The sequence below is a fragment of the Oryctolagus cuniculus genome, chromosome 18, assembly GCF_051225735.1.
Source record: "Oryctolagus cuniculus isolate XC-2025 breed Fujian yellow rabbit chromosome 18, ASM5122573v1, whole genome shotgun sequence".
In the NCBI taxonomy this organism is placed as follows: Eukaryota; Metazoa; Chordata; class Mammalia; order Lagomorpha; family Leporidae; genus Oryctolagus; species Oryctolagus cuniculus.
The window spans coordinates 18,011,210-18,037,683 of record NC_142884.1 but is presented as its reverse complement, the minus strand read 5'-3'; the positions used below and the strand labels follow the sequence as shown (position 1 = coordinate 18,037,683).

Sequence of the window (26,474 nt, the reverse complement as noted above, 5' to 3'; positions counted from 1 at the left end):
AAAAAGGAAGAAATCAGAATAAAATCTGAACTTCAATTAATAATAATGTATCAATATTGAGACAAATGTTCCATACTAATGTAAAATGTTAATCACTGGGGAACTGCCTTTGAGGTACTATTATACTATCTTAATTTTTCTGTGTATTTAAAATAAGTTTATTTACAAAAATGTCTAACAGTCTATATCTAACAGACTTAATAGCTATATATCTTACATGCACTGGAGATAGTTCTAAGTATGCTTTTATGTATCTATTAGGATGGATGAATTTTCTTTTTTAGCTAATCCTTTTCAGTATGACAGAACTTCAAAAAGTTTGTGGAAAATGGAGTTAAAAAATAAGTAAATTCTGGTATAAAATGAAATTTAAAAATAAGTACATTCTGGAACTGTGGTGCAGCTGGTTAAGCAGCCAGCCGCTTTAGATGCCAGCATCCTATACTGCAGTGTCAGTTCAAAGTCCCAGCTGTTCTGCGTCCAATCCCGCTCCATTCTAATGTGCAAAGGAAAGCAATAGAAGATGGCTCAAGTACTTGGACCCCTGCCACCCACGTAGGAGACCCAGATGGAGTTTCTGGCTCCTGGCTTCGGCCTGGCCCAACTCCAGCTATTGCAGCCATTTGGGGAGTGAATCAGCAGATGGAAGATCTCTTTGTCTCTGTATCTTCCTGTTACTCTGCTTTTCAAATAAATGAATAAATCTTCAAAGAAATTTTTAAACCATAGAGTTGCCTTATAACATGCATTTTCCATAAAACTATACCAAAATTTTAATTCCATTTCTCCACGAAGCTTGTGAAGTACACTTGTATGATGCCCTCCACAGAGTTAGTGATTCATCTTGCACTGGTCTCACCTGGCAAAAAACATATTCATACAAAAATTACCAGGCATAAAGTTTACTACACAAAATTCCTCTATTCCCATCTTGAATACATATTCAAGATGGTTTTCTAAAATGGCAGAGATTCCTACATTTGAAAAATGTCTCCTTCCTGTGAAGTCCCAAGGAACACCATCTCACATCTCACCCTATTTCTGTATATACTGCATGAGAGTATTTTTACAAAGTCTATACAAAAGAAAATTTAAAACATAAATATATTTGGTATAAAAAATTTTGGGAGTCGGTGCTGTGGTGTAGAGGGTAAAGCCGCTGCCTGTAGTGCCGGCATCCCATATGGGCACTGGTTCCTGTCCCGGCTGCTCCACTTCCAATCCAGCTCTCTGCTATGGCCTGGGAAAGCAGTGAAAGATGGCTCGAGTCCTTGGGCCCCTAAACCCCTGTGGGAGACCTGGAAGAAGCTCCTGGCTCCTGGCTTCGGATCGGCGCAGCTCTGGCCTTTGTGGCCATCTGGGAAGTGAGTCAGCAAATGCGAGATTTCTCTTTCTCTGTGCCTCTGTTTCTGCCTCTCTAATAAATAAATAAACCTTTAAAGATTTTTTTTTGAAGGAGCTGGCACTTTGGTGTAGCGGGTTAAGTCTCTGCCTGCGGCACCACATCCTATAATGGTGCTGGTTCAAGTCCCAGCTGCTCCTCTTCCGATCCAGCTCCCTGCTATGTCCTAGGAAAGCAGTGAAGATGGCCCAAGAGCTTGCACCCATGTGGGAGACCTAGAAAAAGCTCCTGGCTTCAGATTAGCCCAGCTCTAGCAGTTGCAGCCATTTAGGGAGTGGATGGAAGACCTCTCTGTTTCTCCCTCTTTGTAACTCCACCTCTCAAATGAATAAACAAATCTTTAAAAAAATTTTTTTGAAAACCATGCATATGAAGATTTCTTCAAAAAGTTCATGGAAAATGCTTATTATGAAAACACTACATGGCTTTCAAAAAAAAATTTTTAAAGATTTATTTATTTGAGAGGCAGAGTAACAGAGAGAGAGATTGAGAGATCTTCCATCCACTGGTTCACTCCCCAAATAGCTGCAATGACTGGGCCTGGGCCAAGCTGAAGCCAAGAGCTAAGAGCTTCTTCCAGGTCTCCCATGGGTGCAACGGCCCAAGGACTTGGGCCATCTTCTGCTGCCCTACCAGGCCATTGGCAGGGAGCTGGATTGGAAATGGGAGCAGCTGGGACTCGAACCGGTGCCCATAAGATGCTGACACTGTAGGCTTAACCTACTATGCCACAGTGCTAGCCCCAGATTTCAAAATTTTTTGCACCACAAAATATAAAGTTATCTTTTAATTCCATTTTCCACAAACTTTTTCAAATAGTCTCATATCTCCCTTACCGAACTCAGAGAAAAACAAATCTGTTTTCTAATTTGAGAAGCAGAGAGACAGAGAGAGCTCCCATCTACTGGTCCATTCCCCCATTCCCCTCATTCCCTCAGATGCCAATGACAGTCCAGGCTGGGCAGTCAATCCAAGTCTCCCCCCTGAGTGGCAGAAATCCAATTACATGAGCCGCCATCAACGTCTTCCAGGGCCTACTCTAGACGGAAGCTAGAGTCAGGAGCTGGAGGCAGGTACTGAACCCAGGCACCCCAATAAGAGATGCAGGCCAAGCGCATTCCCCAAGAGAAAGTTAAGGATGCCAACTAGGGGCCAGTTTTGTGGCACAGCACATTAAATTACTGCCTGTGATGCAGGCATCCTACATGGGTGCCAATTTGAGTTCCAGCTGCTCCACTTCTGATCCAGCTCCCTGCTGATGTGCCTGGGGAAGCAGCCAAGGATGGTCCAAGTGCTTGGGCCCCTGCACCCACGTGGGAGACCCAGAAGCAGCTCCTGGCTCCTGGCTTTGGTCTGGCCTAGCCTTGGCTGTTGCAGCCATTTGGGGAGTGAACCAGCAGATCGAAGACTTCTGTCTCCCCTCCAGCCCCCTACCTTCTGCCTTTCAAATAAATAAAATAAATCTTATATAAAAAAAAAGAGACAGCAACTAAATTTTTCTTATCACTGCATATCTCCCAAGTATCAGCAAATAGAATCAATAATATTCCTGGCATTAATAAATAATTAATAAATACTTAGTGATTGACCTAAAAATTCTACACATCCACACTTAAAAACATTATCAGTAAGAGAGACCTGTAAAAACACAAAGACTAGCCAACACAAATATCTAGAGCAGAGAAAAGTTCCCTGACACATTACTACATGATCCCCAGCGATTATAAGCACAAGTTTTAACTAACAAGGAAAGAAATGATACCTAATGAATAAATGATGAATTATTACATAAGGGAGCAGGCTTTAAAAAGGACCTATACTTTTCAAAGAGGGTTAGGTAATAATTAGAAAGGCAGCTCTGTGAGTAGATGCCTGCAATGTGACTCTTCCCATGTACTGTGAATTTTTACAAAATGGAGAAAGGGAAAGCAGATGGGAAGAGCACAAACAATGAGGGCAAACTGCCTGGGCTGGCATTCCAGATCCGCTGCGCACCAGCCTGATTTTTTTTTTTTTTTTTTTTGGTTAAATATTCCACCAGATGGACAGAGAAGAATTTCCTTAATTCTTTGGGGACACTCATTTTATCTAAGGTCGCATCTATGGCTGTCGAATGCATTATAACTTCGATTTTTAGAATATTAGAACTAAAACTCGTAGGCTTTATATGCTCACCTTAAGTCACAATAAATTATATACCTCTTTCACAAGATTTGTAACCAATGACTAAATGACCTGCAGATTTAAAAACTCCTGGATTTGAGCAGCTAGGTCTATTTCTTATTTGCAAATATCCAAAACAATTAATTTTATATTTTCATTTTTTTTTTACCCACAGCAAACTCAGTACATGATACGATCGTACAGCTTGTGTAAATGAATATATTTTAAGTGCCGGTGTTCTAAGAGTATTCCATGCATTAATTTGGTCACTGTCACAAACCTAACGGTGAGTGCGATTTTTCCTACAGATGAGATTAAGGTGCAGAGAATGAGTAAATTTCCCAGATACACACAGATATTCAAATCCCCACATGGCTACAGGATGCTTGAATGTAAAAAGGCAAGCATATGACCTTTCACAGTCCGCGTAGAGAATAAAGCAGAGTCATGCGGGTAAATCTCAAACCAGACTTGGTTCCTAATACAAACAGCAAAGCACATTTCAGGGGAAAACAAACAAACAAGAAAGTAGCAGGCAGAAAGGAACTGCCCCTCACCTCGAACGTGGTTTTTGCATCCACAATATCCATGCTTCCTTGCTCCTCAGGTCACTTCTGGAAGACCATAGAACTGCGGAAGGAGAGTGGAGTTAGGAGAAACCAGCTGTGTCTCAGCAGACTCGAGGACCCGATCTCCGTGGGCCCCGTGCGTGCACACAGAAAGTCAGAGGGAGCCGGGCACCTCCTCCTCATCCCTGCGTCAGAAGGCACACGCAAGGTGGGAGCTACCTGGGGCTGCAGCTTCCCAGAGGTCTCAAATACCTAGGAAGGGATTTCAAAGGCTTCGTAGGAAAATAAGAAGTAAAAGCCAGATTTGTTGTAGTGTAAAATTTGCAATTCGTGCATCGATTTTTCACTGTTTCATTTCCATGAACGTTTTGAGGACCCCTCATATTTGGCTGGTGGGGCTTCTAGAAAGTGTCATTTTTGCCACAGAGTCCCCAAAAGGAGCCACTACAAGGAAATTCCTATTCCTGGTGACTCAGGTGCAGTCTCCAGTTCTCATATTCTAGCCCAGGACCAGAGCAGTGGCTCAGGGTTAAGCTATATTAGCTGTCACCTCCATCCTATAGACCAGTGGTCTCAAGAGCTCCCCCTATGCCACACCATCATCCATATCAAAGGATGGCCCCATTCCACCCTCACCCCACAAAGCCACTCTCTCCAGGCCAATGGAGACGGCCATCTCAGCATGCCACTCGCCGCAGAGAACCCCCGCACTGCCCCAAGCAGCTTCTCTGTGAATTCGCCATCTCACACAAATACAAAGGAAAACCCTGAAACCCTGATCTCCCTGTTAATTCCAGGTCCTAAGGCCCATGAATATCAGATCAATAGGAAACAGAGTCCAGAAATAGGCCCACATATATATCGGGGTACTGCAAAAACCTCATGGAAAATGGAATTAAAAGATAAGATTATGTCAGTGTAACAAAGTTTTTGAAATCCACGCATAGCTTAATAACACAAATTTCCCATGAATTTTTTTTTTGGAAGATCCCTCCTCTGTTGTTTCAACAATGGTTATCCAGATGTCCCATGCTCATCATTGAAACTGCTAATCTTCCTGAGCTGCCATATTCAATATACACCAAATTTCCTTACATTTTTGGATCTCATTCTATAAACTATAGCTTGTCCATTCTGTTCCACTGATCTGTTCATGCGACAGTATTACATTCTTTTAATTGGGATTAGTACACCCTCATTTGACTTATTTTTTCAGAGCTCAATGTTTATTCTCAAACGTTTCTTTTCCAATATGAATTCTAAAATCATTTTACATAATTTTTAAAAAACTCCTGGTATTTTTATTAAAATTTCATCAAATTAATGCAATAACTTAGGGACAACGGCTATCTTTATGAAATGGATTTTCCTTTCCAAGATAATGGCATTTTTTTTCCCATTTGTTGAAATTTACTAGTGATACCGTCATGAAGGTTTTGCACATTTCTTAACTCCACTTCAAGCTAGCTTAGCAGATTTGTTGCTATTGTTAATTCTATTTTCTTTCATTACATCTTTTAGTAGCTAATTTTTCACAATTATACATCTTAATTTTGTAACCAATTTCTTAACAATTTCCTCATTTAAATTTATGTGCAAGGTTAATTTTGTGAAATAGCCAGAGAAAGGACCTTTGAGAAAAGCAAAATGCTTTAATTACATCACAAAGACATTGTGGCATTGTGAGGAAACTGGCTGTGGTCCCCAGGTGCAGCCTTTAACAGGCTCCAAGACTTTTCTGGGCCAACATTTTTTTTCTTCGGAACCTGGAGTTACAGCGCCTCACCCACAATCCTGAACCCCAAATTCTGATCTCTGTACGGGAGCCAACATTGCCTCATAAATTATTCCTTAAGCCTGGGCTTCTCAAATCTCCTGTTTGCGTCTGAAGATCTGACAAAGAAGCAGGAGTCCCATAAAAATAAGTTCGTCTAAACTATTCCTTTGTGTATAGATTTAAAAAGTCACACTGATTTGGAATGCTATACAATAACAAATTCATTTTTTATACAGAAACCCCAATCCCGTTTTACAGTATTTATCACACCAATTATTTAACACTCCGTCCCCCTAGCCCCCGCCGCCCCAAATTTTGGAGTAAATCGAGGTTCAGAACAAGCACCCTATTTTCAACATTTCACGGTCGAAGGCAGGCTCGCAGGCCAAGAATCCCCGCCGCCCCCACTCGGACGATGACCGCGCTCTTTCGCTCTCTCCCACAGGCACATCTTCCACGCGGCGTGTCACTCACTCCGCCACACGGCCGAAATCCCCTCGGAAGACGTCTCCGCGCACCCCGAGCCCGGCCCCGGAATCCCGGTCCTTCCCCCACAGCCACCAGGCCGGCCAGCGCCCAGGACGCGCAGGCCGTAGCTCCCCCCACTCCAAACCGCCGGGAACCCACGGCCAGACCCACCTCTGCACAAAAGCACAAAGTGCGACCCGATGTGTCTGCGCACTTCGAGCACGAAGGAGCACTCCCAGGTCGCAGGTAGCGCCTGGGCAAGCACTGGTTAAGTCAGGTAGGGCGCTGAGATGATTCAGAACAACCTCCCTCCAGGCCGTTTCGCCATGTTTGTGGGCGCCAGGCTGGACTACATTTCCCAGAAGGCTGTGCTGATCTCATCAACTCCCCGCGAGAACCGCTATGTCCGAAGGAATTTGCTTTTGTGACCACGAGAAGGCCCTCTCCGGAGGAAGATAAAAGCGTAGGTGTGATTATGACGAGCGCTCTCGAACGGAGCCCTTTGATTAAACCAGGCTGGGGCCCTCAGAAACTTCCGAAGCGTTTCAGTTCGGGGCCAGGAGGAGGGCCAGCTTCAGGCTTACATGTGTGGCATAAAAGGGCTCGGTAACGCAGCTCCGGGCCTCCCTCTACTCCCGTGCTGGACTACATTTCCCGGAGGCCTCCGCGGCCGGCGTGCCTCGCGCAGGAACCCCGTGGTCTCCGGACCAGACAACGGGCTCGTGGAGCTCCCGCAGGCACGGTTCCAAGTTCTCGGTGGCCTAGGGCTGCGGAGCAGTGGGATCCGAGGATCGGCGCGCCCTGGGGCTGAGGCCTGTGCACGTGGTAGCGACCAGCTAGGGTTGTGGGAAGAGAGTGCATCTGTGGCTTTTAAATACAACCTGAACTCTCATAATTTGAGCATTTATATGGCCTGGTGGAAGACGAGCTGGGAACTCAAGCCAGTTCTCCCTCGTGAGGGGCAGGAACCCTGTCACTTGAGCCGTCCTTGCTGCCTCCCAGGTTCTCCATTAGCTGGAAGTTAAGTCCGGGGCTGGAGGCAGGCAGCTGGGGTTTGTTACAGGACCCCGGCATACAGGTGTGTGTTATCAACACGTCCAAACGTGAGCCCCTGGCAGGAAGGATTTTTAATGCTGTGGTGGACTGAAGGAAGACAATGACAGATGTTAAGCAGGAGAGCGATCCACGTGACTAAGCCATCTGGGTTTTCTTTTCCACTGCTTGGTGCTCATCCAGAAGAGAAAGTTCTCATAATCTTTTCGAAGGAGCTAGTTGTGCAAGGTCGGGCGGGACACCCACCAAAAGCACCCCTTTAGCCTCCTACAGGATCCGGGAAACCACAGCAGGAGCTAGCACCTTGAATACTTACACATTAAAGGTGTGGATCCCGGGCCCTTGAGACAGTTCTGGGTGGTAGATTTTACGTCTCAGGGGCAAAGAAAGGATTTCAAGTTGTAAGCCTTGGAAAATAACTGCGCCAAGCTTAGCCAAGCTTATCTGCAGGTTTCGGCTGGAACAAACAGTACCTTCTCAGCAGTTTCTTTTACAGGCATTTTAAAGGGGGCTAGGGTCATACTAGGGACACAGCCTCGAGCTAAGAAGCCTTGCTAGAGTTTGGTCAAGTGTATCTTTTAAACCTTTACTTATTTATTTGAAAGTCAGAGAGAGGGAGAGACAGGGAGAGATCTTCCATCTGCTGGTTCACTTCCCAAATGGCCGAATTGGTGGGGCTGAGCTAGAAGCCAGGAGCTTCTGGGTCTCCCCACACGGGTGCAGGGGCCCTAGTACTCGGGCCATGCTCTGCTGCTTTCTCCAGGCCAATAGCAGGGAGCTGGATTGGAAGCAGAGCAGCCAGGACTCGAACCAGTGCCCATATGGGATGCTGGCATCACAGGTGGTGGCTTTACTGGCTACACCACAATGCCCCGGTCAAGTCTTATTGCAGGCTTTTAGATAGTCACTTGGGCCAAGAGTTTTTGCAGTTCTTTTTTGATAATTATATGAAATAATTAGCCAAGGAATTTCTCTTGATAAGGAAAAGTATTTGTGACATTAGCTGATATGTTTTACAAAGGAACAGTTTCTAACAAGGTGTACTTTGTTGCCTGGGACTGTCCTGGCATTGTAAGATTATAAACCAGTATGTCTGGCCCTTAGACAGTAAATTCTATTGGCATGTTTCCATCACTGTAACAACCAAAACTTGATACCACGCATCTCCAAAGCTCCCTAGTGGGGGACATAATTACCCAAGGAGAATCTGTTACTCAGCGATAAACATGACTTTATGCAAACAGAACTACTTCTAGAGGTGGTGAAAGAGGAATCACTAACGCGATCTGAGTGAGCTATCTACCTGCATATCACAGCATCTCTCTTCTGGAACTGCTGACCTCATGCATACTTCTGCTGCTAAAGTCCTCCGTGTTCCTTCCTTGTCTTTCGTCCCCCTTCTTCAGGATATCTCAGCATTCGTTATTCCTGCAGTTGCTCCCCTGGTAAGGAACTGGACTTGATTTCTAGAATACTTTAAGCTTGATCTTTTATTTTCCGCAAAAACCGACCTTTCCATCGCTAAGCCGGACATAATCTCCGTTTGGGGCAGGGCGAGGCAGCACCAGCTGCTCTAGGCCCCTAAAGAGAGACAGCCCCTGGTTCTTCAAGCTGTTCTGTGTGGCCCTCAGGTGCAAAGTTCAATCTTCTAAAATAAATATATTTTCACTTACAATTAGCATGTAGTAGTTGTATCTATTATAGGGTACGTTGTGACATTTCAGTACATGTATACAGTGTGCACCAATCAGAGTAATTTTACATATTGTGTTAGGAATACTCAGAGCCCTCTCTACTAGCTGTTTTGAAATATTCAATTGTTTTCAGCCAGTTATCCTACTGTGTATTGAATATCAGACGTTATCCCTCCTATCCAACAATACTGGTGTACTTGTTAGTCATCCTCTCTCCGTTGTCCCCACACCTCCACCCTTCCCACGCTCTGCCTTCTCTGAGGTCAGCTTTTTGACATTCACATGTGAGAACATGCAGTATTTGTCTTTCTGTGCCTGGCTCATTTCAGTTAACAGTGTCCTCTGGCTCCATCCATGTAATTGCAATTGACAGAATTTCAGTCTTTTTAAAAGTTTTTCACTTATTTTCATTTTACTTGAAAGACACAGAGAGAGGAGAGAGAACAAAAAGACAGAAAGAGATCTTCATTCACTGATTCACTCCACAAATGTCCACACAATAGCCAGGCCAAAGTCAGAAGCCAGAACTCAGTCCAGGTCTCCCAAGTGTCTACAGGGACTCAAGTGCTTAAGCCATCTTCTGCTGCCTCCCATATTAGCAGAAAGCTGGATCAGAAGTGGAGTGGCCACAGACTACAAAAGCAGATGCAGGCATTGCAAGTGGCAACTGAAGCTGTTATGCCAAATGCCTGCCCCACAATTTCATATTCCATTCTTTCAATGGATACATGGTATTTCATTCTGCGTATCTACACATCATCACACATGTCACACCGCATCTTTATAGAGATCCACGTGTCAGCGGACATCTGGGTTGATTGTGTATGTTGGTACTGTGAGTACTGCTGCAGTACACATGCGAGTGCAGATGGCTCTTTGACACTGACTTCATTTCCATTGGATATATACCCGGTGGTGTGGTTGCCGGGTCATGTGATAGTTCTAGTTCTTGTTTTTTCAGGAACTTCCATGCTGTTTTCTATAATGTCTGAACTAATTTACATTTCTGCCAATAGTATGCTAGCAGTAGCATGTTATTTTTTGTTGGAAGTTTGCTTCTTTTAACTTCGAAAGACTGTCAAGTAATCTTATCTGATAATTTTTAGTTCACACACTTTCGAAAGGGAAACAGCCCTAGAGGGGCTAAATTGGTTCTTGTGGTAGATCAAGAAAATAATAGATGGTATGTGGTTTGTGGTCCACCAAAGGACCACAGGACATAAACAGAGCTACAATATAGTGACATATCTGTAGTATAAAAGTTGCATGAAAAAAAAAAAAGAAAAAAATTGCACGGAGGCGAGGGCGAGAATTAGTAGGAGATATCTACCATGGCCTCTGGCGGAATAATGAAAAATCTTGTAGAAAAATGAGTTGATAACATTTTAGAAATTCTTTAGGACTTCTGTGAACACAATTACATCTTTAACTAATGACACGTTTTCTTCTTCGCAGTTACTGCAGCTTTTGGTTCTTGCCCTGCTGCATTGGTTAGGACTTCAGAACAACGCCGGTCTCATTCCTGGACACCAAGGGAAAGCTTTCAGCAGCTCACCATTAAGAAAGTGTCTTCTCCCCGGCACTGTGGCTCACTAGACTAATCCTCCGCCTAGCGGCACCGGCACACCGGGTTCTAGTCCCGGTCGGGGCGCCGGATTCTGTCCCGGTTGCCCCTCTTCCAGGCCAGCTCTCTGCTGTGGCCCAGGAAGGCAGTGGAGGATGGCCCAGGTGCTTGGGCCCTGCACCCCATGGGAGACCAGGAGAAGCACCTGGCTCCTGCCTTCGAATCAGCGCGGTGCGCCGGCCGCAGCAGCCATTGGAGGGTGAACCAACGGCAAAAGGAAGACCTTTCTCTCTGTCTCTCTCTCTCACTGTCCACTCTGCCTGTCAAAAAAAAAAAAAAAAAAAAAAAAAGCGTCTTCTCTAGGAATCTTACAGATACCTTGATGCAACCACAGAAGTTCCCATTTTTCTTTATTTGCTAACTGGATACATCTTATGAAATGTCTTTTCTCCATCTACTTAGATGCTAAGTAAAATGACTCTACTGCATTATTGGCTTAACCCAATCTTATTCATAACATATTGCTGTATACATTACAGGATCTAATATCCTGTTATTTTGTATTTTTGCATATGGGTTCATCAGTGTGCCCTGTAACTTCTTTCTCTTGAATTTTCTTGTTACCTTTCATTATCTATTTTTGCCTCAACTCATAAAATAAATTGGATATGTTTTAGTCTTTACCAGTTCTTTGAAGATCTTTTATAATACAAGTATTGAGTTTTGTTTCCTTAAACATTTGGTAGAATACAACAAAGAAGCCACCTGAACCTGAATTGTCTCACGGGAAAGGTTTGCAACAATGGATTACATTTCCTTGAGCCAAATGACTCTTCAGGTTGTCTATTACTCCACATGGCGGAGTTGGTGTATTATATAAAAGTAGGTTTTGTCTGTTTCACCTAAATGTTCAATTGTAGTGCTATAAATTATATAGAACATGCTTTTTTTTAACATAATAAGTATACCACTTTTATTTACTGATGTTTGTTTAACCACCTGGCTTATTCTCAAGAAAGCTTGAGATCATCGCTGGCACAAATGATGGATGGGCATACACAAAACAAACAACTCATACACCAAAATAACCTTCCACAACAATACGCACACATACAGGCTCACTGACACGGCACCTGCTCACTGTGTACACAGAACCTGAGTGGGAACGACAGGTAACATTGAGTGCTTACCCTGTGCCAAATGCTGTCACATCTTTATGATTGCCTAGACTTCTCTACATGTCATTTTTAATTTTTTTAAAAAGATTTATTTATTTATTCAAAAGGCAGAGTTATAGAGAGAGGGAGAGAAAGAGAGAGAGAGAGAGAATCTTCCATCTGCTGGTTTACTCTCCAAGTGGCTGCAATGAGCAGGGTTGGACCGGGCTTCAGACAGGCACCAGGAGCTTCTTCCAGGTATTCTATGTTGGCAGCACCTGCCCAAGAACTTGGGCCACCTTCTGCCGCCTTCCCAGGTACATTAGCAGGGAGCTGGATCAGGAAGTGGAGCAGCCGAGACACCAGCTAGCACCCACACTGGATGCTGGCATTGCAGGCAGCAGCTAAACTTGCTATACCACAATGCCAGCTATGTCTTTGTTTTCAAATTCACAAATAATTGTATATATTTGTGGGATATAATGTGATGTTTTGATCTAAGCATACAGTATATAAAGAGCGGAACTAACATACCCATCATTGCACCATGTTAAAAATCTACTTTTAGGGGCCAGCGCCCTGGCTCACTTGGTTAATCCTCCGCCTGCAGTGCCGGTATCCCATGTGGGTGCAGGGTTCTAGTCCTGGTTGCTCCTCTTCCAGTCCAGCTCTCTGCTGTGGCCCAGGAGGGCAGTGGAGGATGGTCCAAGTGCTTGGGCCCCTGTGCCCGTATGGGACACCAGGAGGAGGCACCTGGCTCCTGGCTTTGGATCGGTGCAGTGCCAGCTGTGGCAACCATTTGAGGGGTGAACCAATGGAGGGGGGGCATTTCTGTCTCTTTTTCACAGACTATAACTCTGTCAAATAAAAAAAATCTACTTTTAGCAAATCTTTTTTTTTTTAGATTTTTTATTTATTTGACAGGTAGAGTTACAGAGAGACAGAGAGAAAGGTCTTCCTTCCGTTGGTTCACTCACCAAACAGCTGCCATGGCTGGCACTTCGCCGATCCGAAGCCAGGAGCCAGGTGCCTCTTCCTGGTCTCCCATGTGGTTGCAGGTGCCCAAGCACTTGGGCCATCCTCCACTGCCTTCCCGGGCCGCAGCAGAGAGCTGGATTGGAAGAGGGGCAACCGGGACTAGAACCCGGCACCCACCTGGGATGTCGGCACCGCAGGTGGAGGATTAACCAAGTGAGCCATGGCGCTGGCCCTACTTTTAGCAATTCTGAAACATACATTATTAAGTGGTAATCAGTTTAGTATAATAGGTCACTGAAACTTATTCCTACAGTCTAACTGAAATGTACCTGTTGACCCACATCTTCATCTTTGCCTTTCATATTCTCATTCTTCATCCCAGCCTCTGATAACCCTATTGCTACTATTTTTCTGAGGTTTCTGAGTTTTTTAGGATTCCACATATAAATAAGATCATATAATATTTGTCTTTATGTGCCTAACTCATTTCCTTAGCACAGCATTCTCCAGTCCCATCCATGTTGTCATAAACGACACAATTTTCTTCCTTTTTTACTATACTTTGAAAATGGCAGAAGTTCAAGTCCCAGCGTCACAGGTTAATGTTACTAAGAGGGTATAAACTGAATCCGATTATGGTGTGCAGGAAGTGAGCCTCATGGAAGGTGCTCAAGTCACTGGGGACATGCCCTCAGACGTAGTGCTCTTGAGAGAGTGATTATAAATGCCTGAGTTAGGTCCAGCTTCTCTCTGCACTTCCTGGCTGCCCACGTGATCTTTCCACCACAAGTGTGTCACCATTCCCAGTCACTGCCTTTATCAAACCAACCGGTGGCCCAATCTTACTTAGACTTAAACCTCCCTTACTGTAAGCAAGATGAACCTCCTTCCTTCATATGTAGTTTACCTCAGGTATTGTGTTGTAACAAAAAGCCAACTGATACATTTTTAAGGTGGTCTCTCCTATTCCCTTGGATGTCAAAGTGCATTTTTTTTTTTTGACAGGCAGAGTGGACAGTGAGAGAGAGAGAGACAGAGAGAAAGGTCTTCCTTTTGCCGTTGGTTCACCCTCCAATGGCCGCCGCAGCCGGCGCACTGCGGCCGGCGCACCGCGCTGATCCGATGACAGGAGCCAGGTGCTTCTCCTGGTCTCCCATGGGGTGCAGGGCCCAAGCACTTGGGCCATCCTCCACTGCACTCCCTGGCCATAGCAGAGAGCTGGCCTGGAAGAGGGGCAACCGGGACAGAATCCGGCGCCCGGACCGGGACTAGAACCCAGTGTGCTGGTGCCGCAGGCGGAGGATTAGCCTATTGAGCCGCGGTCCCCTAAAGTGCATTTTCTTAATCCATTCATTCACTGAGACACTTAGGTTGCTTCCATGGTTGTGTGTAATGCTGAAATACACAGAGCGGTACAGGTACATCTTCAACACACCAATTTCCATTCCCTTGGAGAACTGCTGGATTATATGGTAATTTTAGTTTTACTGTTTTAGAGGAAATACCATATTCCAAAACAGAATGAAAATTTGGTCACTTGAATCCTGCATACATTAAAAAGGTGATAAAAATATGGAGGTTCCAGAAAGATCTTTAACTATCTTTTTAATGCCTGCAGCATCCGTATTCACAGTGATCCAATTTTCATTCCTGACTTATTCCCTCCTTCTCTCTCTCTCCCTCACTTCCCAATCTTTTTCTGATTTGAATGTTGGCAAGGTGGTGTCAATTTATTAATATTTTATTCACAGAACAGGACTTTGCTTTTACAGACATTATTATGTATTTAATTCATTTGCCAATTCAGCCATTTAAAATATATGACTCTAGGATTTTTAATAAATTCAGACATGCAATCATTATGATGATCTCATTGCTCAAAAAAAAAATCTACTCATTAGCACTCTCATTTATCAACAACCTCCTGAGATCTCAGCTACCTGTGAACTACCTTCTGTCTCTATACATTTTTTCCATAACTATTTCATATAAGTGGAAATACGCAACTCAGCTTTTTAATGGATTATTTCACTTAGCATGAGTCAAAGGTTCATCCATAATATAGCATGCATAAGTACTTCATTTCCTTCTGTGACAGAAGAATACACCACTACATTTGGTATTCTGATGCTTAATGCTACTGTGAACACTGACGTACAAGTCCCTGAATGGACATACATTTTCATTTCTCTTAGATACATACTTGGGACAGGAGTTGCTACATCATTTGATTTTATGTCTTTTGAAGAACTGCTAGATGGTTTTTCAGTTGCTGCGCCATTTTACATTCCCACCAACAGCAAATGAGGGCTCAAGTTTCTACACATACTAACACTTGTTATATTCTCATTTTTTTTTTTTTAAATATTTAATGTGAAAGGCCGAGATAGAGAGAAAGGTCTTCCATCTGTTGGTTCACTCCCCAAATGGCTTCAACGACCAGGGTTGGGCCAGGCTGAAGCCAGGAGCCGGGAGCTTCTTTTGGGTCTTCCATGTGGGTGCAGGGTCCCAAGCATTTGGGCCACCTTCTACTGCTTTCCCAGGCCATAGCAGAGAACTGGGTCACAAGATGAGTAGCCGGGACTTGAACCGGCACCCATATGGGATGCCAGCATTGCAGGCAGTGTCTTTCCCGCTATGCCACAGTGCTGGCTTCCCATATGGGCACCAGTTCTAGTCCTGGCTACTCCTCTTCCAACCCAGCTCTCTGCTATGGCCTGGGAAAGCAGTAGAAGATGGCTCAAGTCCTTGGGGGCAGTGTACCCACGTGAAAGACCTGGAGGAAGCTCCTGGCTCCGGTCTTCAGATCAGCAAAGCTCCGGCTGTTGCGGCCATCTGGGGAGTGAGCCAGTGGATGGAAGACCTCTCTGCCTCTGCCTCTCTGTAACTCTGCCTTTCAAATAATAAATTTTCAAAAGACAGTGCCTATATGAGTTTAAAATAAAGTAACTCTGTACCAATGAAGCAGCAATTCTTCATCAGTAATTCTTCATTGTTCTCTCTCCCTCCAGCCTTTGGTCACTTCTAATCTACTTTCTGTAACTGACAACACAGGCATGTAAGTAACTGACCTGGGGCAGACACTGTAGTGCAGCAAGTTGAGCCACTCCTTGAGACACCGCATCCCACATCTGCATTCCTGGTTCAAGTTCCAGCTAATGTGCTTCCCATCTGCCTTTCTGGGAAGGTGTCTCACATGACGACTCAACTCCCTGCCACCCACATGGGAAATCTAGATCGTGGCTCCTGGCTTCAGTCTGACCCAGCCCTGGCTGTTGTGAACACCTGGAATGTGAACCAGTAGATTGAAGACCTCTCGCTCGCTCGCTCTGCTTTTCAAAATTACAAGAAACCAGTGATCCACAAAAGTTCCAAGTGATTATCACCCAATAGGGCATCATTATTAATCACCCAGGGCCCAATTCACTAGAAACCTCCTCACTAACCAACCCCAGCGAGCACCCCAGTCAAGGAAATTAACAAGTAGTTATTGTTCCTGGTCTCCTGTACAGTAAGTCCCATAGATCTACTACTGACAGCCAACTGAACCTCCACAAAACAGGCCATCAGAGCTCCCCAGTAACTGACTCAGTAACTCCACTCTGAGGCCATTCCCCAAATGGATCCTCAGCGCTCCCAGGAACTGACACTACCACTGACAGCAAAGAGGCCCCAAGTGCACTTCTTTCCATTTCCATGTAATGGAGCTTTACAAACTCTAGATGATGCACTGGATCTATCAGGAACACTCACAGAACTCAAGCACTGAGGGCCAAGTCCCTGTATCTGATGTCTACAGGTCCCACTTAGAGACACATACTCATGCACCTTCAAGGACTCACAGGCATCTTCTAGGATAACCCTTACTCCCAAATTGCTCATAAACCCAATACTATGAAAATAGGAACTGAACTCTGGGCTGGGGGTGAGAGGAGAAAATGAAAATTTGAAATTCACCAAGATTTATTCATAATAGCCTGCAACAGAAAACTACTGAGATGTCCATCAGTGATATAAATGAAAAAAGAAATGTGGCATATTTATACAGGGAAACGTTATACAAAAATGCCTAATGAGTAACCTGTAAGTACATATGACATGGATGAATCACACAACCAAAGATGACCAAGACAAGCCACACAAAAAATTCATAGGAGCTGGCACTGTGGTGCCGCACCAGCATCCCATATGGTCACCAGTTCGAGTCCTGGCTGTTCCACTTCTGATCCAGCCCCATGCCTGAGAAAGCAGCTGACGATTGTCCAAGCACTTGGGGCCCTTCACCCATGTGGATTCCATTAGATTCCATTAGGCAAGGAGTTTCCTGGCAATCCCAAAGAGAACAGTAGAGACAAAAACAATGACACTGGATAAACTAAAGCCTCAAACACATATAGCTGCAATGTGCATGTGTACTATAAATTATAGGAGGCAAAAATGAGAGAAACACAGCAGGAAACTTTAAACACTTTTATGAGTGATAGATTTATCAGGCAGAGAAACCAATGATATAGTTGAATTGATCAGCCCCAAAACTCAACTCAATGTAACACAGACTATTTCACCCAATGTTATCAAAATACATTTTTTTCAAGCTCACAGGACATTCACCATGATAAACATTTTATGGGGCATAAAACACAACAAACTTTTATTTTTTAAAGATTGATTTATTTATTTGAAAGTCAGAGTTACAAAGAGAGAGGAGAGGCAGAGAGAGAAAGAGGGGTACAACAAACTTTTAAAAATAAGTATCCAGGTGGGCATTTGGCTTAGTGGTTAAGGTTAAGGTAGTGGTTGGGATTCCTGTGTCATATCAAAGTGCCTGGGTTCAATGCGCCAATGTGGACTCTGGGAGGTGGTGTAACAGCTTGTGTGACCAGGCCTCTTCACCCTCATGGAAACTATGATTTCTTGACTGCCAGCGTAGGCCCGGCCCAGTCCTGGTTAGTACAGGCATTTGGTGAGGAACCAGTAAATGATAGTGATCTCTGCGCTGCTCTCACAAATGAATTTTGTTTATTTATTTATTTGAAAAGCAGAGTTGCACAGAGGCAGAGGCAGAGGCAGAGGCAGGGGGAGAGAGGGAGAGAGAAAGAGAGAGAGAGATTCCATCTGCTAGTTCACTCCTTAGATGGCTGCAATGGCCGGAGCTGTGCTGATGCAGAGCCAGCAGTCAGGAGCTTCTTCCAGGTCTCCCACGTAGGTGCAGGGCCCAAGGACTTGGGCCATCTTCTACTGCTTTCCCAGGCCATAGCAGAGAACTGGATCAGAAGTGGAGCAGCTGAGACTCGAACCAGTGCCCTTATGAGATGCCAGAACTTCACTCAGTGGCTTCACCCACCACGCCACAGCACTGGACTCACAAATGATTTTTTAAAATAGGAATCATGACAATACATTTTCAGAACACAATGGAATTAAACTAGAAAGCAACAACATAGGGGCCGGCGCCGCGGCTCACTAGGCTAATCCTCCGCCTTGCAGCGCCGGCACACCGGGTTCTAGTCCCGGTCAGGGTGCCGGATTCTGTCCCGGTTGCCCCTCTTCCAGGCCAGCTCTCTGCTGTGGCCCGGGAGTGCAGTGGAGGATGGCCCAGGTGCTTGGGCCCAGCACCCCATGGGAGACCAGGAAAAGCACCTGGCTCCTGGCTCCTGCCATCGGATCAGTGCGGTGCGCCGGCCGCAGCGCGCCGGCCGCGGCGGCCATTGGAGGGTGAACCAACGACAAAGGAAGACCTTTCTCTCTGTCTCTCTCTCTCACTGTCCACTCTGCCTGTCAAAAAATAAAAAAATAAAAAAAAAAAAGAAAGCAACAACATAGGAATTCCTAAAATAATTGGAGGTTAAAGAACATACTAATCAACAACACATAGGTCAAAGAAGTCTCATGAGAAATTGTAAACAAATTCTAACTGAATGAACATACAACTTAGCCAATCTGTGAAAGCACCAAAAGCACTGCATAGGGGAATATTTTAAAAATTGAATTTGAGTCCCAGCTGCTCCACTTCTGATCCAGCTTCCTGCTAATGCGCCTGGGAAGGCAGCCGAAGATGGCCCAAGTGCTTGGGCCCCTGGCACCCTCGTGGGAGACCCAAACAGAGTTCCAAGGCTCCTGGCTTTGACCTGGCCCAGTCCTGGCTGTTGCAGCTATTTGGAGAGTGAGCCAGCAGAGGGGAAGATCTCTCCTCCTCTCTCTGCAATTCTGCCTTTCAAACATAAATCAATATTTTTTAAAAATTTGAATTTGTTTTATATAAACAAAGGAATACTGAAAGTCAGTAATCCAGCTTCCATCTCAGAACTAAGGAAATAAGAGCAATGTAAATGTAGAGCAGGCAGAAGAAAAGAAATAATAAAATTAGATTGGAAATCATTCAGACTGAAAACACAAAAAACAATACAGAAAACCAACAAAATGCAAAGGCAGTTCTTTGAAATAATTGATAAACCTCTAGCAAGGCAGTCAAAAAAAAGATGCAAATTAGTAACATCAGAAATGCAAGAGGGGGCTATGTCTGATAGCACTGATATTGAGTATAATAAAGTAGTATTATGAACATTCTGCCTAAAAATTCAATAACTTACATGAAATGGACCATTTCCTTAAAAACATAATTTGCCAAGACTTACAGAAGGCGAAATAGATTATATGAATAAGCCCAAACCTATAAAAGAAATTGAATCAGTAATTAATAATCATTCCAAAACAGAAAGCACAAAGATGGGTTCACTAGTGAACAGTGTGAAACACTTACAGAAGAAGTTATTCCAGTTCTCTACAATTGCTTCCAGCAAAAGGGAGCAGACCTAGAAGAAACACTTCCTAACTCGCCATCCTTATCAAAAATAAAGACATTACAATAAACTACAGGCATGTATCAATCATAAGCATAAGTGGAAAAAACCCTCAACAAAGTATTTAAAAATGCAATCCACTGACATATAAAGATAATTATACACTATGACTAACTAGTATTTATTCCTGGTGTGTAAGGCTAATTCACTATTTGAAAATCAATTACTGGGGCTAGTGCTTTGACATAGCAGGTAAAGCCATGGCCTGTAGTGCTTGCCTCTCATGTAGGCACCAGTTCAAGTCCCAGCTACTTCATAGCTTTGTGCTATGGCCTGGGAAAGCAGTGGAGGATGGCCCAAGCCCTTGTGCCCCTGCACCTGTGTGGGAGACCCAGAAGAAGCTCCTGGCTCCTGGCTTCAGATCAGCACAGCTCCGGTCATTGCAGCCACTTGGGGAGTGAACCAGCAGATGGAAGACCTCTCTCTCTCTCTGCCTCTGTGTCTCCATAACTCTACTTTTCAAATAAATAACTAAATCATTAAAAAAATCAATCACTGAAATCCATTACATCAACAAGCTAAGGAGAAAAAACACCATTACATCAAGAAATGTAGAAAAAGGATGACAAAATCTAACACTCATTCTTGAAAATAACTCTCAAAACACTTCCTCATTCACTTCCACAAAAATCCTACTGCTAACCTTTATCCTTAATAATGGGAAGCCAGACTATCTCCCCTGGCACAGAGAACAGGGTAATGATGTATCTTCTGACCCCTCCTATTCATCACTGTAGTGAATGTCTTAGCCAACAAAGGGGAGGGAGAAAAGCTACAGGGATTAACAAAAAATCCACAAAAGGATCCTTCTTTGCAGATGCTATGATTTTTGTTGAAAAAAAAAAAAAAACAAACCTGAAAGAATGGATAAAAAAAATCCTGGAACTAAAAAACAATTATAATAAAGTTGCAGAATACAAGATTAACACTCCAAAGTTAATTGCACTCCAATATGGCAGGATGAAGAACTGGATTCTGAGATTAAAAATACTACCTGCAACAAAAACAATACTAACAGGAAAATTAACGGCCAATAATGCTTACAGTAATAAATAAAAAAGAAAGAGCACAAGCCAAAAGCTTAACTTTATACCCTAAAGATTTGTAAAAGAACATTAAAATTGAATGCTAGCAGAAGGAAGGAAATAATAAAACATTACAGCATAAATAAAATATATAATTTTAAAAGAAACACAGAACATCAAGGAAAGCAACAATTTCTTCTTTGAAAAGTGCAGCAATATTGACGAATATTTGATTAGATTGACTAAGAAGCAGTGACACGCACAACATTCAAAAAAGAAAAGAAGGACATTACAAAGGATTTTTTTTTTTTTTAGAGAGAGTATGTGTTTAGGAAAAGGTCCTCTTTTTTTTTTTTAACATTTTATTTATTTATTTGAAAGACACAGTTACAGAAAGAGGTAGAGATAGAGAAAAAGGTCTTCTATCTGCTGGTTCACTCCCCAGATGGCCACAACGGCTGGAGCTGCGCCGATCTGAAGCCAAGGGCCAGGAGCTTCTTCTGGGTCTCCCACGTGGGTGCAGGGGCCCAAGGACTTGGGCTATTCTCCACTGCTATCCCAGGCCATAGCAGAGAGCTGGATGGGAAGAGGGGCAGCCAGGACTAGAACTGGCGCCCATATGGGATGCCGGCGCTTCAGGCCAGGGCATTAACCCACTGAGCCACAGGGCTGGCCCCATGAAGGATTTTAAATACAGTGATTATAAGAGCACTATGGACAACTATGTACCAACAAACTGGGTAACCCAGATGAAATGGATAAATTGCTAGAAACGAACAAATTTCTGAGACTGAACCTTGAAGAAATAGAACAGTAACAACAAGCCCAGGATCAGAAGGCTTCCCTGGGAAAATTCTATTTTGAAGGGGCCAGCATCGTGGCGCAGTGGGTTAAACCACCACTTGCAATGCCAGCATCTCATATCAGAGTGCTGCTTCAGTCCTGACTGCTCCACTTCTGACCAAAATTCCTGCTAATTGGCCTAAGAAGGCAGCAGAAGATGGTCCAAGTACTTTGGCTCCTGCTATGTGGGAGACCTGGTTGGAGTTCTTGGCTCATGGATTTGGCCTGGCCTAGACCTGGCTGTTAACCATTTGGGGGACTGAGGCAGATGGAAGATCTCTCTCACACACTCTCTTTGCCTTTCAAACTTTCAAGTAAATAAATAAATATTTTTTAAAAACAGTTAACACCAATTCTTCCCAGTGTCTTACCAAAAACTGAAGAGGTAAAAATACTTCTAGAATCTATGAAGCCAGCCATACTGACACAAAAGCCAGACAAACACATCATGACAAGAAAACAAAAGACAAGTAACCCCTGCAAACATAGAGACATACCTGAACCTGGACTTTTGAGTGATAATAGGAGTTAAGATTTTGGGACTATTGGGAATGGAATTAATGCCTTTTATACTGCGAGACAAACACGAATCATGGGCATAAGGCTAGGGTTTATATATGGTTTGTTCCTCAAAAGTTCCTATGCTGGTGCTCAGTGTGGAGTGTTGAGGTGATATGGAATCTTGAAAAGGAAAGGCCTGTATTGAGGGGGCTTCCCTTGGCACCAGCCGCTGCAGTTCTCCCGGGGCCCTAGTTAGTTCCCATGGTGGTATTGTTAGAAGAGAAGCCAGCTGCCTGAACCACTCTTTGGCTTCCTGTCTTGCCATCTGATCTCTCCATCTTGCATGCACTTCCACCACCATCTGCCATCACATCCTTACAAGAGCTAAGTTTATGCCAGCATCATACGCTTGAACTCCAGAACTCTGAGGAAAATATATCTCTTATTAAAAAGTATCCAGCCTCAGGGCTGGCGCTGTGGTGCAGCGGGTTAATGCCCTGGCCTGAAGTGCCGGCATCCCATATGGGCGCCTGTTCTGGTCCCGGCTGCCTCTTCTGGATCCAGCTCTCTGCTATGGCCTGGGAAAGCAGTAGAAGATGGCCCAAGTTCTTGGGCCCCTGCCCTCGTGTGGGCAGGAGGAGGTTCCTGGCTCCTGGTTTCGGATAGGCACAGCTCTGGCCGTTGTGGCCAATTGGGGAGTGAACCATCATATGGAAGACCTCTCTCTCTCTCTCTCTCCTCTCTCTCCATAACTCTTTCAAGTAAAATAAATAAATCTTTTTAAAAAATACTGTTTAAAAAAAAAAAGTATCTAGTCTCAGGCAGGCATTTAGCCTAACAAGTAAGATGTTAAGACCCACACTGGAATGACCAGGTTCAATTCCCAGCTGTAGCTCCTGACTCCAGCTTCCTGCTAATGCAGACCCTGGGAGGCAACAGCAATGGCTCAAGGCATTGTGTTCCTGTCACCCCCATGGGAGACCTGGGTTGCATTCCTGGCTTCAAACTTTGGCTTTGGCCTAGTCCTGGAACTGCAGGCATTTGGGGCCGAGAAGTGTATGGGAACTCTTTCTTTCTCTTTCTTTTTGCCTCTCAAATAAAAATTTTAAAAAATGTTAAGTCAGGGCCGGCGGCATGGCTCACTTGGTTAGTCCTCTGCCTGCGGTGCCGGCATCCCATATGGGCACCGGGTTCTAGTCCTGGTTGCTCCTCTTCCAGTCCAGCGCTCTGCTGTGGCCTGGGAGAGCAGTGGAGGATGGCCCAAGTCCTTGGGCCCTGCACCCGCATGGGAGACCAGGAGGAAGCACCTGGCTTCTGGCTTTGGATTGGCGTAGTGCCAGCTGTGGCAGCCATTTGGGGGGTGAACCAACAGAAGGAAGAATTTTCTGTCTCTCTCTCTTACTGTCTATAACTCTACCTGTCAAATAAATTAAAAAAATTTTTTTTTTTAATTTTACAGCCTCAGGTATTTTATTAGAGTAACAGATATTAACAGTAATAGAGTAATTAATACACTTTCTTCCTCCCTTTTTTTAAAAAAAGTTTTATTTGAAAGAGTTACAGAGAGGTAGAGAGGAAGGGAGGGAGGGAGAGAGTTAGTTTTTCATCCACTGGTTCACTCCCCAGATGGCCACAACAGCTGGAGCTGCACCGATAGGAAGCCAGGAGCTTCTTTCAGCTCTCCCACATAGGTTCGGAACCTAAGGGCCTGGGCCATTTTCTGTTGCTTTTCCAGGCCATAGCAGAGAGCTGGGTCAGAAGTGGAGCAGCTGGGATTCGAACCAGCACCCATATGGGATGCTGGCACTGCAGGCAGCGGCTTTACCCGCTATGCCACAACTCCGGCCCCCTCCTTCTCTTTTACGTATCTACTAGAGATTTTTCTTTTTGATTACCCCGGGGCTTAGACAAAAATCTCATAAATCCAATATAAGTTGATAGCACCTGAACATTAATTGCAAACAGATATCCTACACCATTCTCATTTTACACTACTGATGCCATACATCTATTTATATTGTGTATTATGCTACCCAACTGTTTATACCTATAGTTGTTTTTTAATATATTCAACTATTAACTCTTTATAATAAAGAGTGATTTTCATACCACTTTTATATTATTAGAGTTTTCTGAGTATGATTGTATGTGTATCTTTAAAGAGGAGTTTTATACTTTCACACATTTTGAAACTACTATTGTCTTTTTGTCTCAACTCTAAGCATTTCTTTTAAGGCCAGTCCTGTGTGATGAACTCATTTAGCTTTTACATGTCTAGCAATGTCTTTATCCTGATTCTAACAGACAGCATTCCAAGGTATAGTATCTTGGCTGGCAATTTCTTTCAGCACTTTGAGTATATCATCATAGCCCTCCTCCTTTGCATGACCTATGTTAAGAAGTTTGCTGATTGGCTTATGGGAGAACCTTTATGTGCATGAGTTTCTTCTTTCTTGGTGCTTTCCAAGATTCTGTGTTTTGGGGTGGGAGTTGTGGTGCAGAAAGTGGCCCAAGTGCTTGGGCCCCTGCCTGCATCCATGTGGGAAACCTGAAAGCAGCTCCTGGCCCCTGGCTTTGGCTTGGCCCAGTCTCGGCCATTGCAACCATTTGGCAAGTGAACCAGCAGATGGAAGACCTTTCTCTCTCTCTGTAGCTCTGCCTTTCAAATAAATAAAATCTTTAAAAAATTGTTTTTAAAAATAAATAATTCTATGAATATACATTACTATATTAAGAAACAGAAAAGTAAGATGATGATAGCAACATAAAATGGAATAGCATTTGGAGAAAGTGACAACTTTCTAATATAGGAAAATATTTAAATACAATACAGACTTTTTACTCACAACCAAAAGCAAGCATTAAATTGTTTAATGTGAAATGTGGATGTAATTTTCACCAAACTGGAGGGAAAGACTGAAAGCCAGGTATCATTATGAACAGTATAGCTGAAGCTATTTCAGTAAATGTAAAGAAATTATATAAATGCTAGAAAAAGGGAGCTGGAGCCCCATATGGGCACTGGTTCATGTTCCGGTTTTTCCACTTCTGATCCAGCTCCCTGCTAATGGCCTGGGAAAAGCAGCAGAAGATGGCCCAAGTGTTTGGGCCTTGCCACCCACGTGGGAGACCCAGAGGAAACTCCCGGCTCCTCGCTTTGGCTTAGCCCAGTGTTGGCTCTTGCAGACATCTAGGGAGTGAATCAGTGGATGGAAGATCTCTCTCTCTCCCTTTCTCTAACTCCAACTCTCAAAATAAATTAATCTTTTTAAAAATGCTAGAAAATGAAATTTTATTTTGACTTGTAAACAATTTGATTTAGAAAACCAAAGACTGAAACAAAGTTATATATAGAAATAATTAATAATTGAGTAAGATTGAAAATATCACATAAAATGAGCAAAGTCATTTGGGTCCTGAGCACGATTTTTAATATACTTACAAATCCATAGGCATAAAAAATTTTTAAATGGGCAAAAACACAAAGAGAAACCACAATAAATAACACAACTGCAAATGAAAATATTTAAAAAATTACTCAATTCACTAGTTAGAAAAATAAAAACTAAGACATACCAGGAGAAATATAGGACTCATTTCAATTTTGTCTAAGTTGTCAAATGTTATAAATGTGAACAAGCTGGCTATAGGTGCCAAAGCTGAAAATGTTTACAGTCAACGCTTGAACAACTAAATATATTTTTGTTCACAAATAGTTGAAACCAGAAGCAAAACTATTCACTGATATTATACTAGTACAAATTGTGAACAACTGCATAATCAACTGCAAACTCAAAAAGGATTTAAATACACTGAGGTACATTTATGTGAAGATTAAGGTGAGAGATTTGCAATCTGTAAACAAACAACAAAACCCAGCAGCTTTACATTCAGAAAAAAGCAGCTAACTATAGGTCGTGATGTATGCTGACTGCCATCCAATCACGGTTCATCACTTGAAATGATGACTGAACACTCCAATCCTAGAGACACTCCCTTTGAATCAAGCAACCTTTCCCAAAGATGTTCATATATATTAGAAAAAGAAGTTTGGGGGCCAGCACCATGGTGTCGCTGGTAAAGCTGCTGTCTGCAGTGCCGGCATCCCATATGGGTTCTAGTTCAAGTCCTAGCTACTCTACTTCCGATCAAGCTCTCTGCTAAAGGCTTGGGAAAGCAGTGGAAGATGGCCCCAGTACTTGGGGCCCTGCACACACTTGAGACCCACAAGAAGCTCCTACCTCCTAATAGGCCCAGCTCCAGCCGTTGTGGCCACTTGGGGAGTGAACCCGTGGATCGAAGATCTCGCTCTCTCTCTGCCTTTCTAATAAATAAATAAATCTTTATTAAAAAAAAGTTTCATGGAAACCTTTTAAGATGTTTTTTTTTAAATTTAAACAACATGTAATTTTATTTTCTC

General features: G+C 43.6%; 1 protein-coding gene and 1 long non-coding RNA gene across 9 annotated transcripts in view; one reads left to right on the top strand and one right to left on the bottom strand.

The window, feature by feature from the left end:
* Positions 1-7,026, bottom strand: part of LOC100348058 (zinc finger protein 566) — a 28,312-nt gene extending 21,286 nt beyond the window's left edge. For 3 of the 8 annotated variants that reach the window (XM_070062318.2, XM_089319269.1, XM_089319270.1), the window contains exons 1-3: positions 6,551-7,026; positions 4,123-4,195; positions 767-859 (exon numbers count right to left, since the gene is read on the bottom strand). In XM_070062318.2, coding sequence (XP_069918419.1) covers positions 767-859; positions 4,123-4,155 — 126 coding nt within the window. In that variant the 5' untranslated portion in view covers positions 4,156-4,195; positions 6,551-7,026. The remainder of the gene's footprint in view (positions 1-766; positions 860-4,122; positions 4,196-6,550) is intronic. The other 5 variants (XM_070062319.2, XM_051847119.3, XM_089319267.1 and 2 more) reach the window with 5 other exon arrangements.
* A 62-nt stretch (positions 7,027-7,088) lies between these two features.
* On the top strand, positions 7,089-11,373 carry LOC127491346 (uncharacterized). Its single transcript, XR_016224785.1, has 2 exons — positions 7,089-8,877; positions 10,582-11,373. It is a non-coding gene; the product is annotated as an uncharacterized LOC127491346 (long non-coding RNA).
* The last annotated feature ends 15,101 nt before the right edge of the window (positions 11,374-26,474 follow it).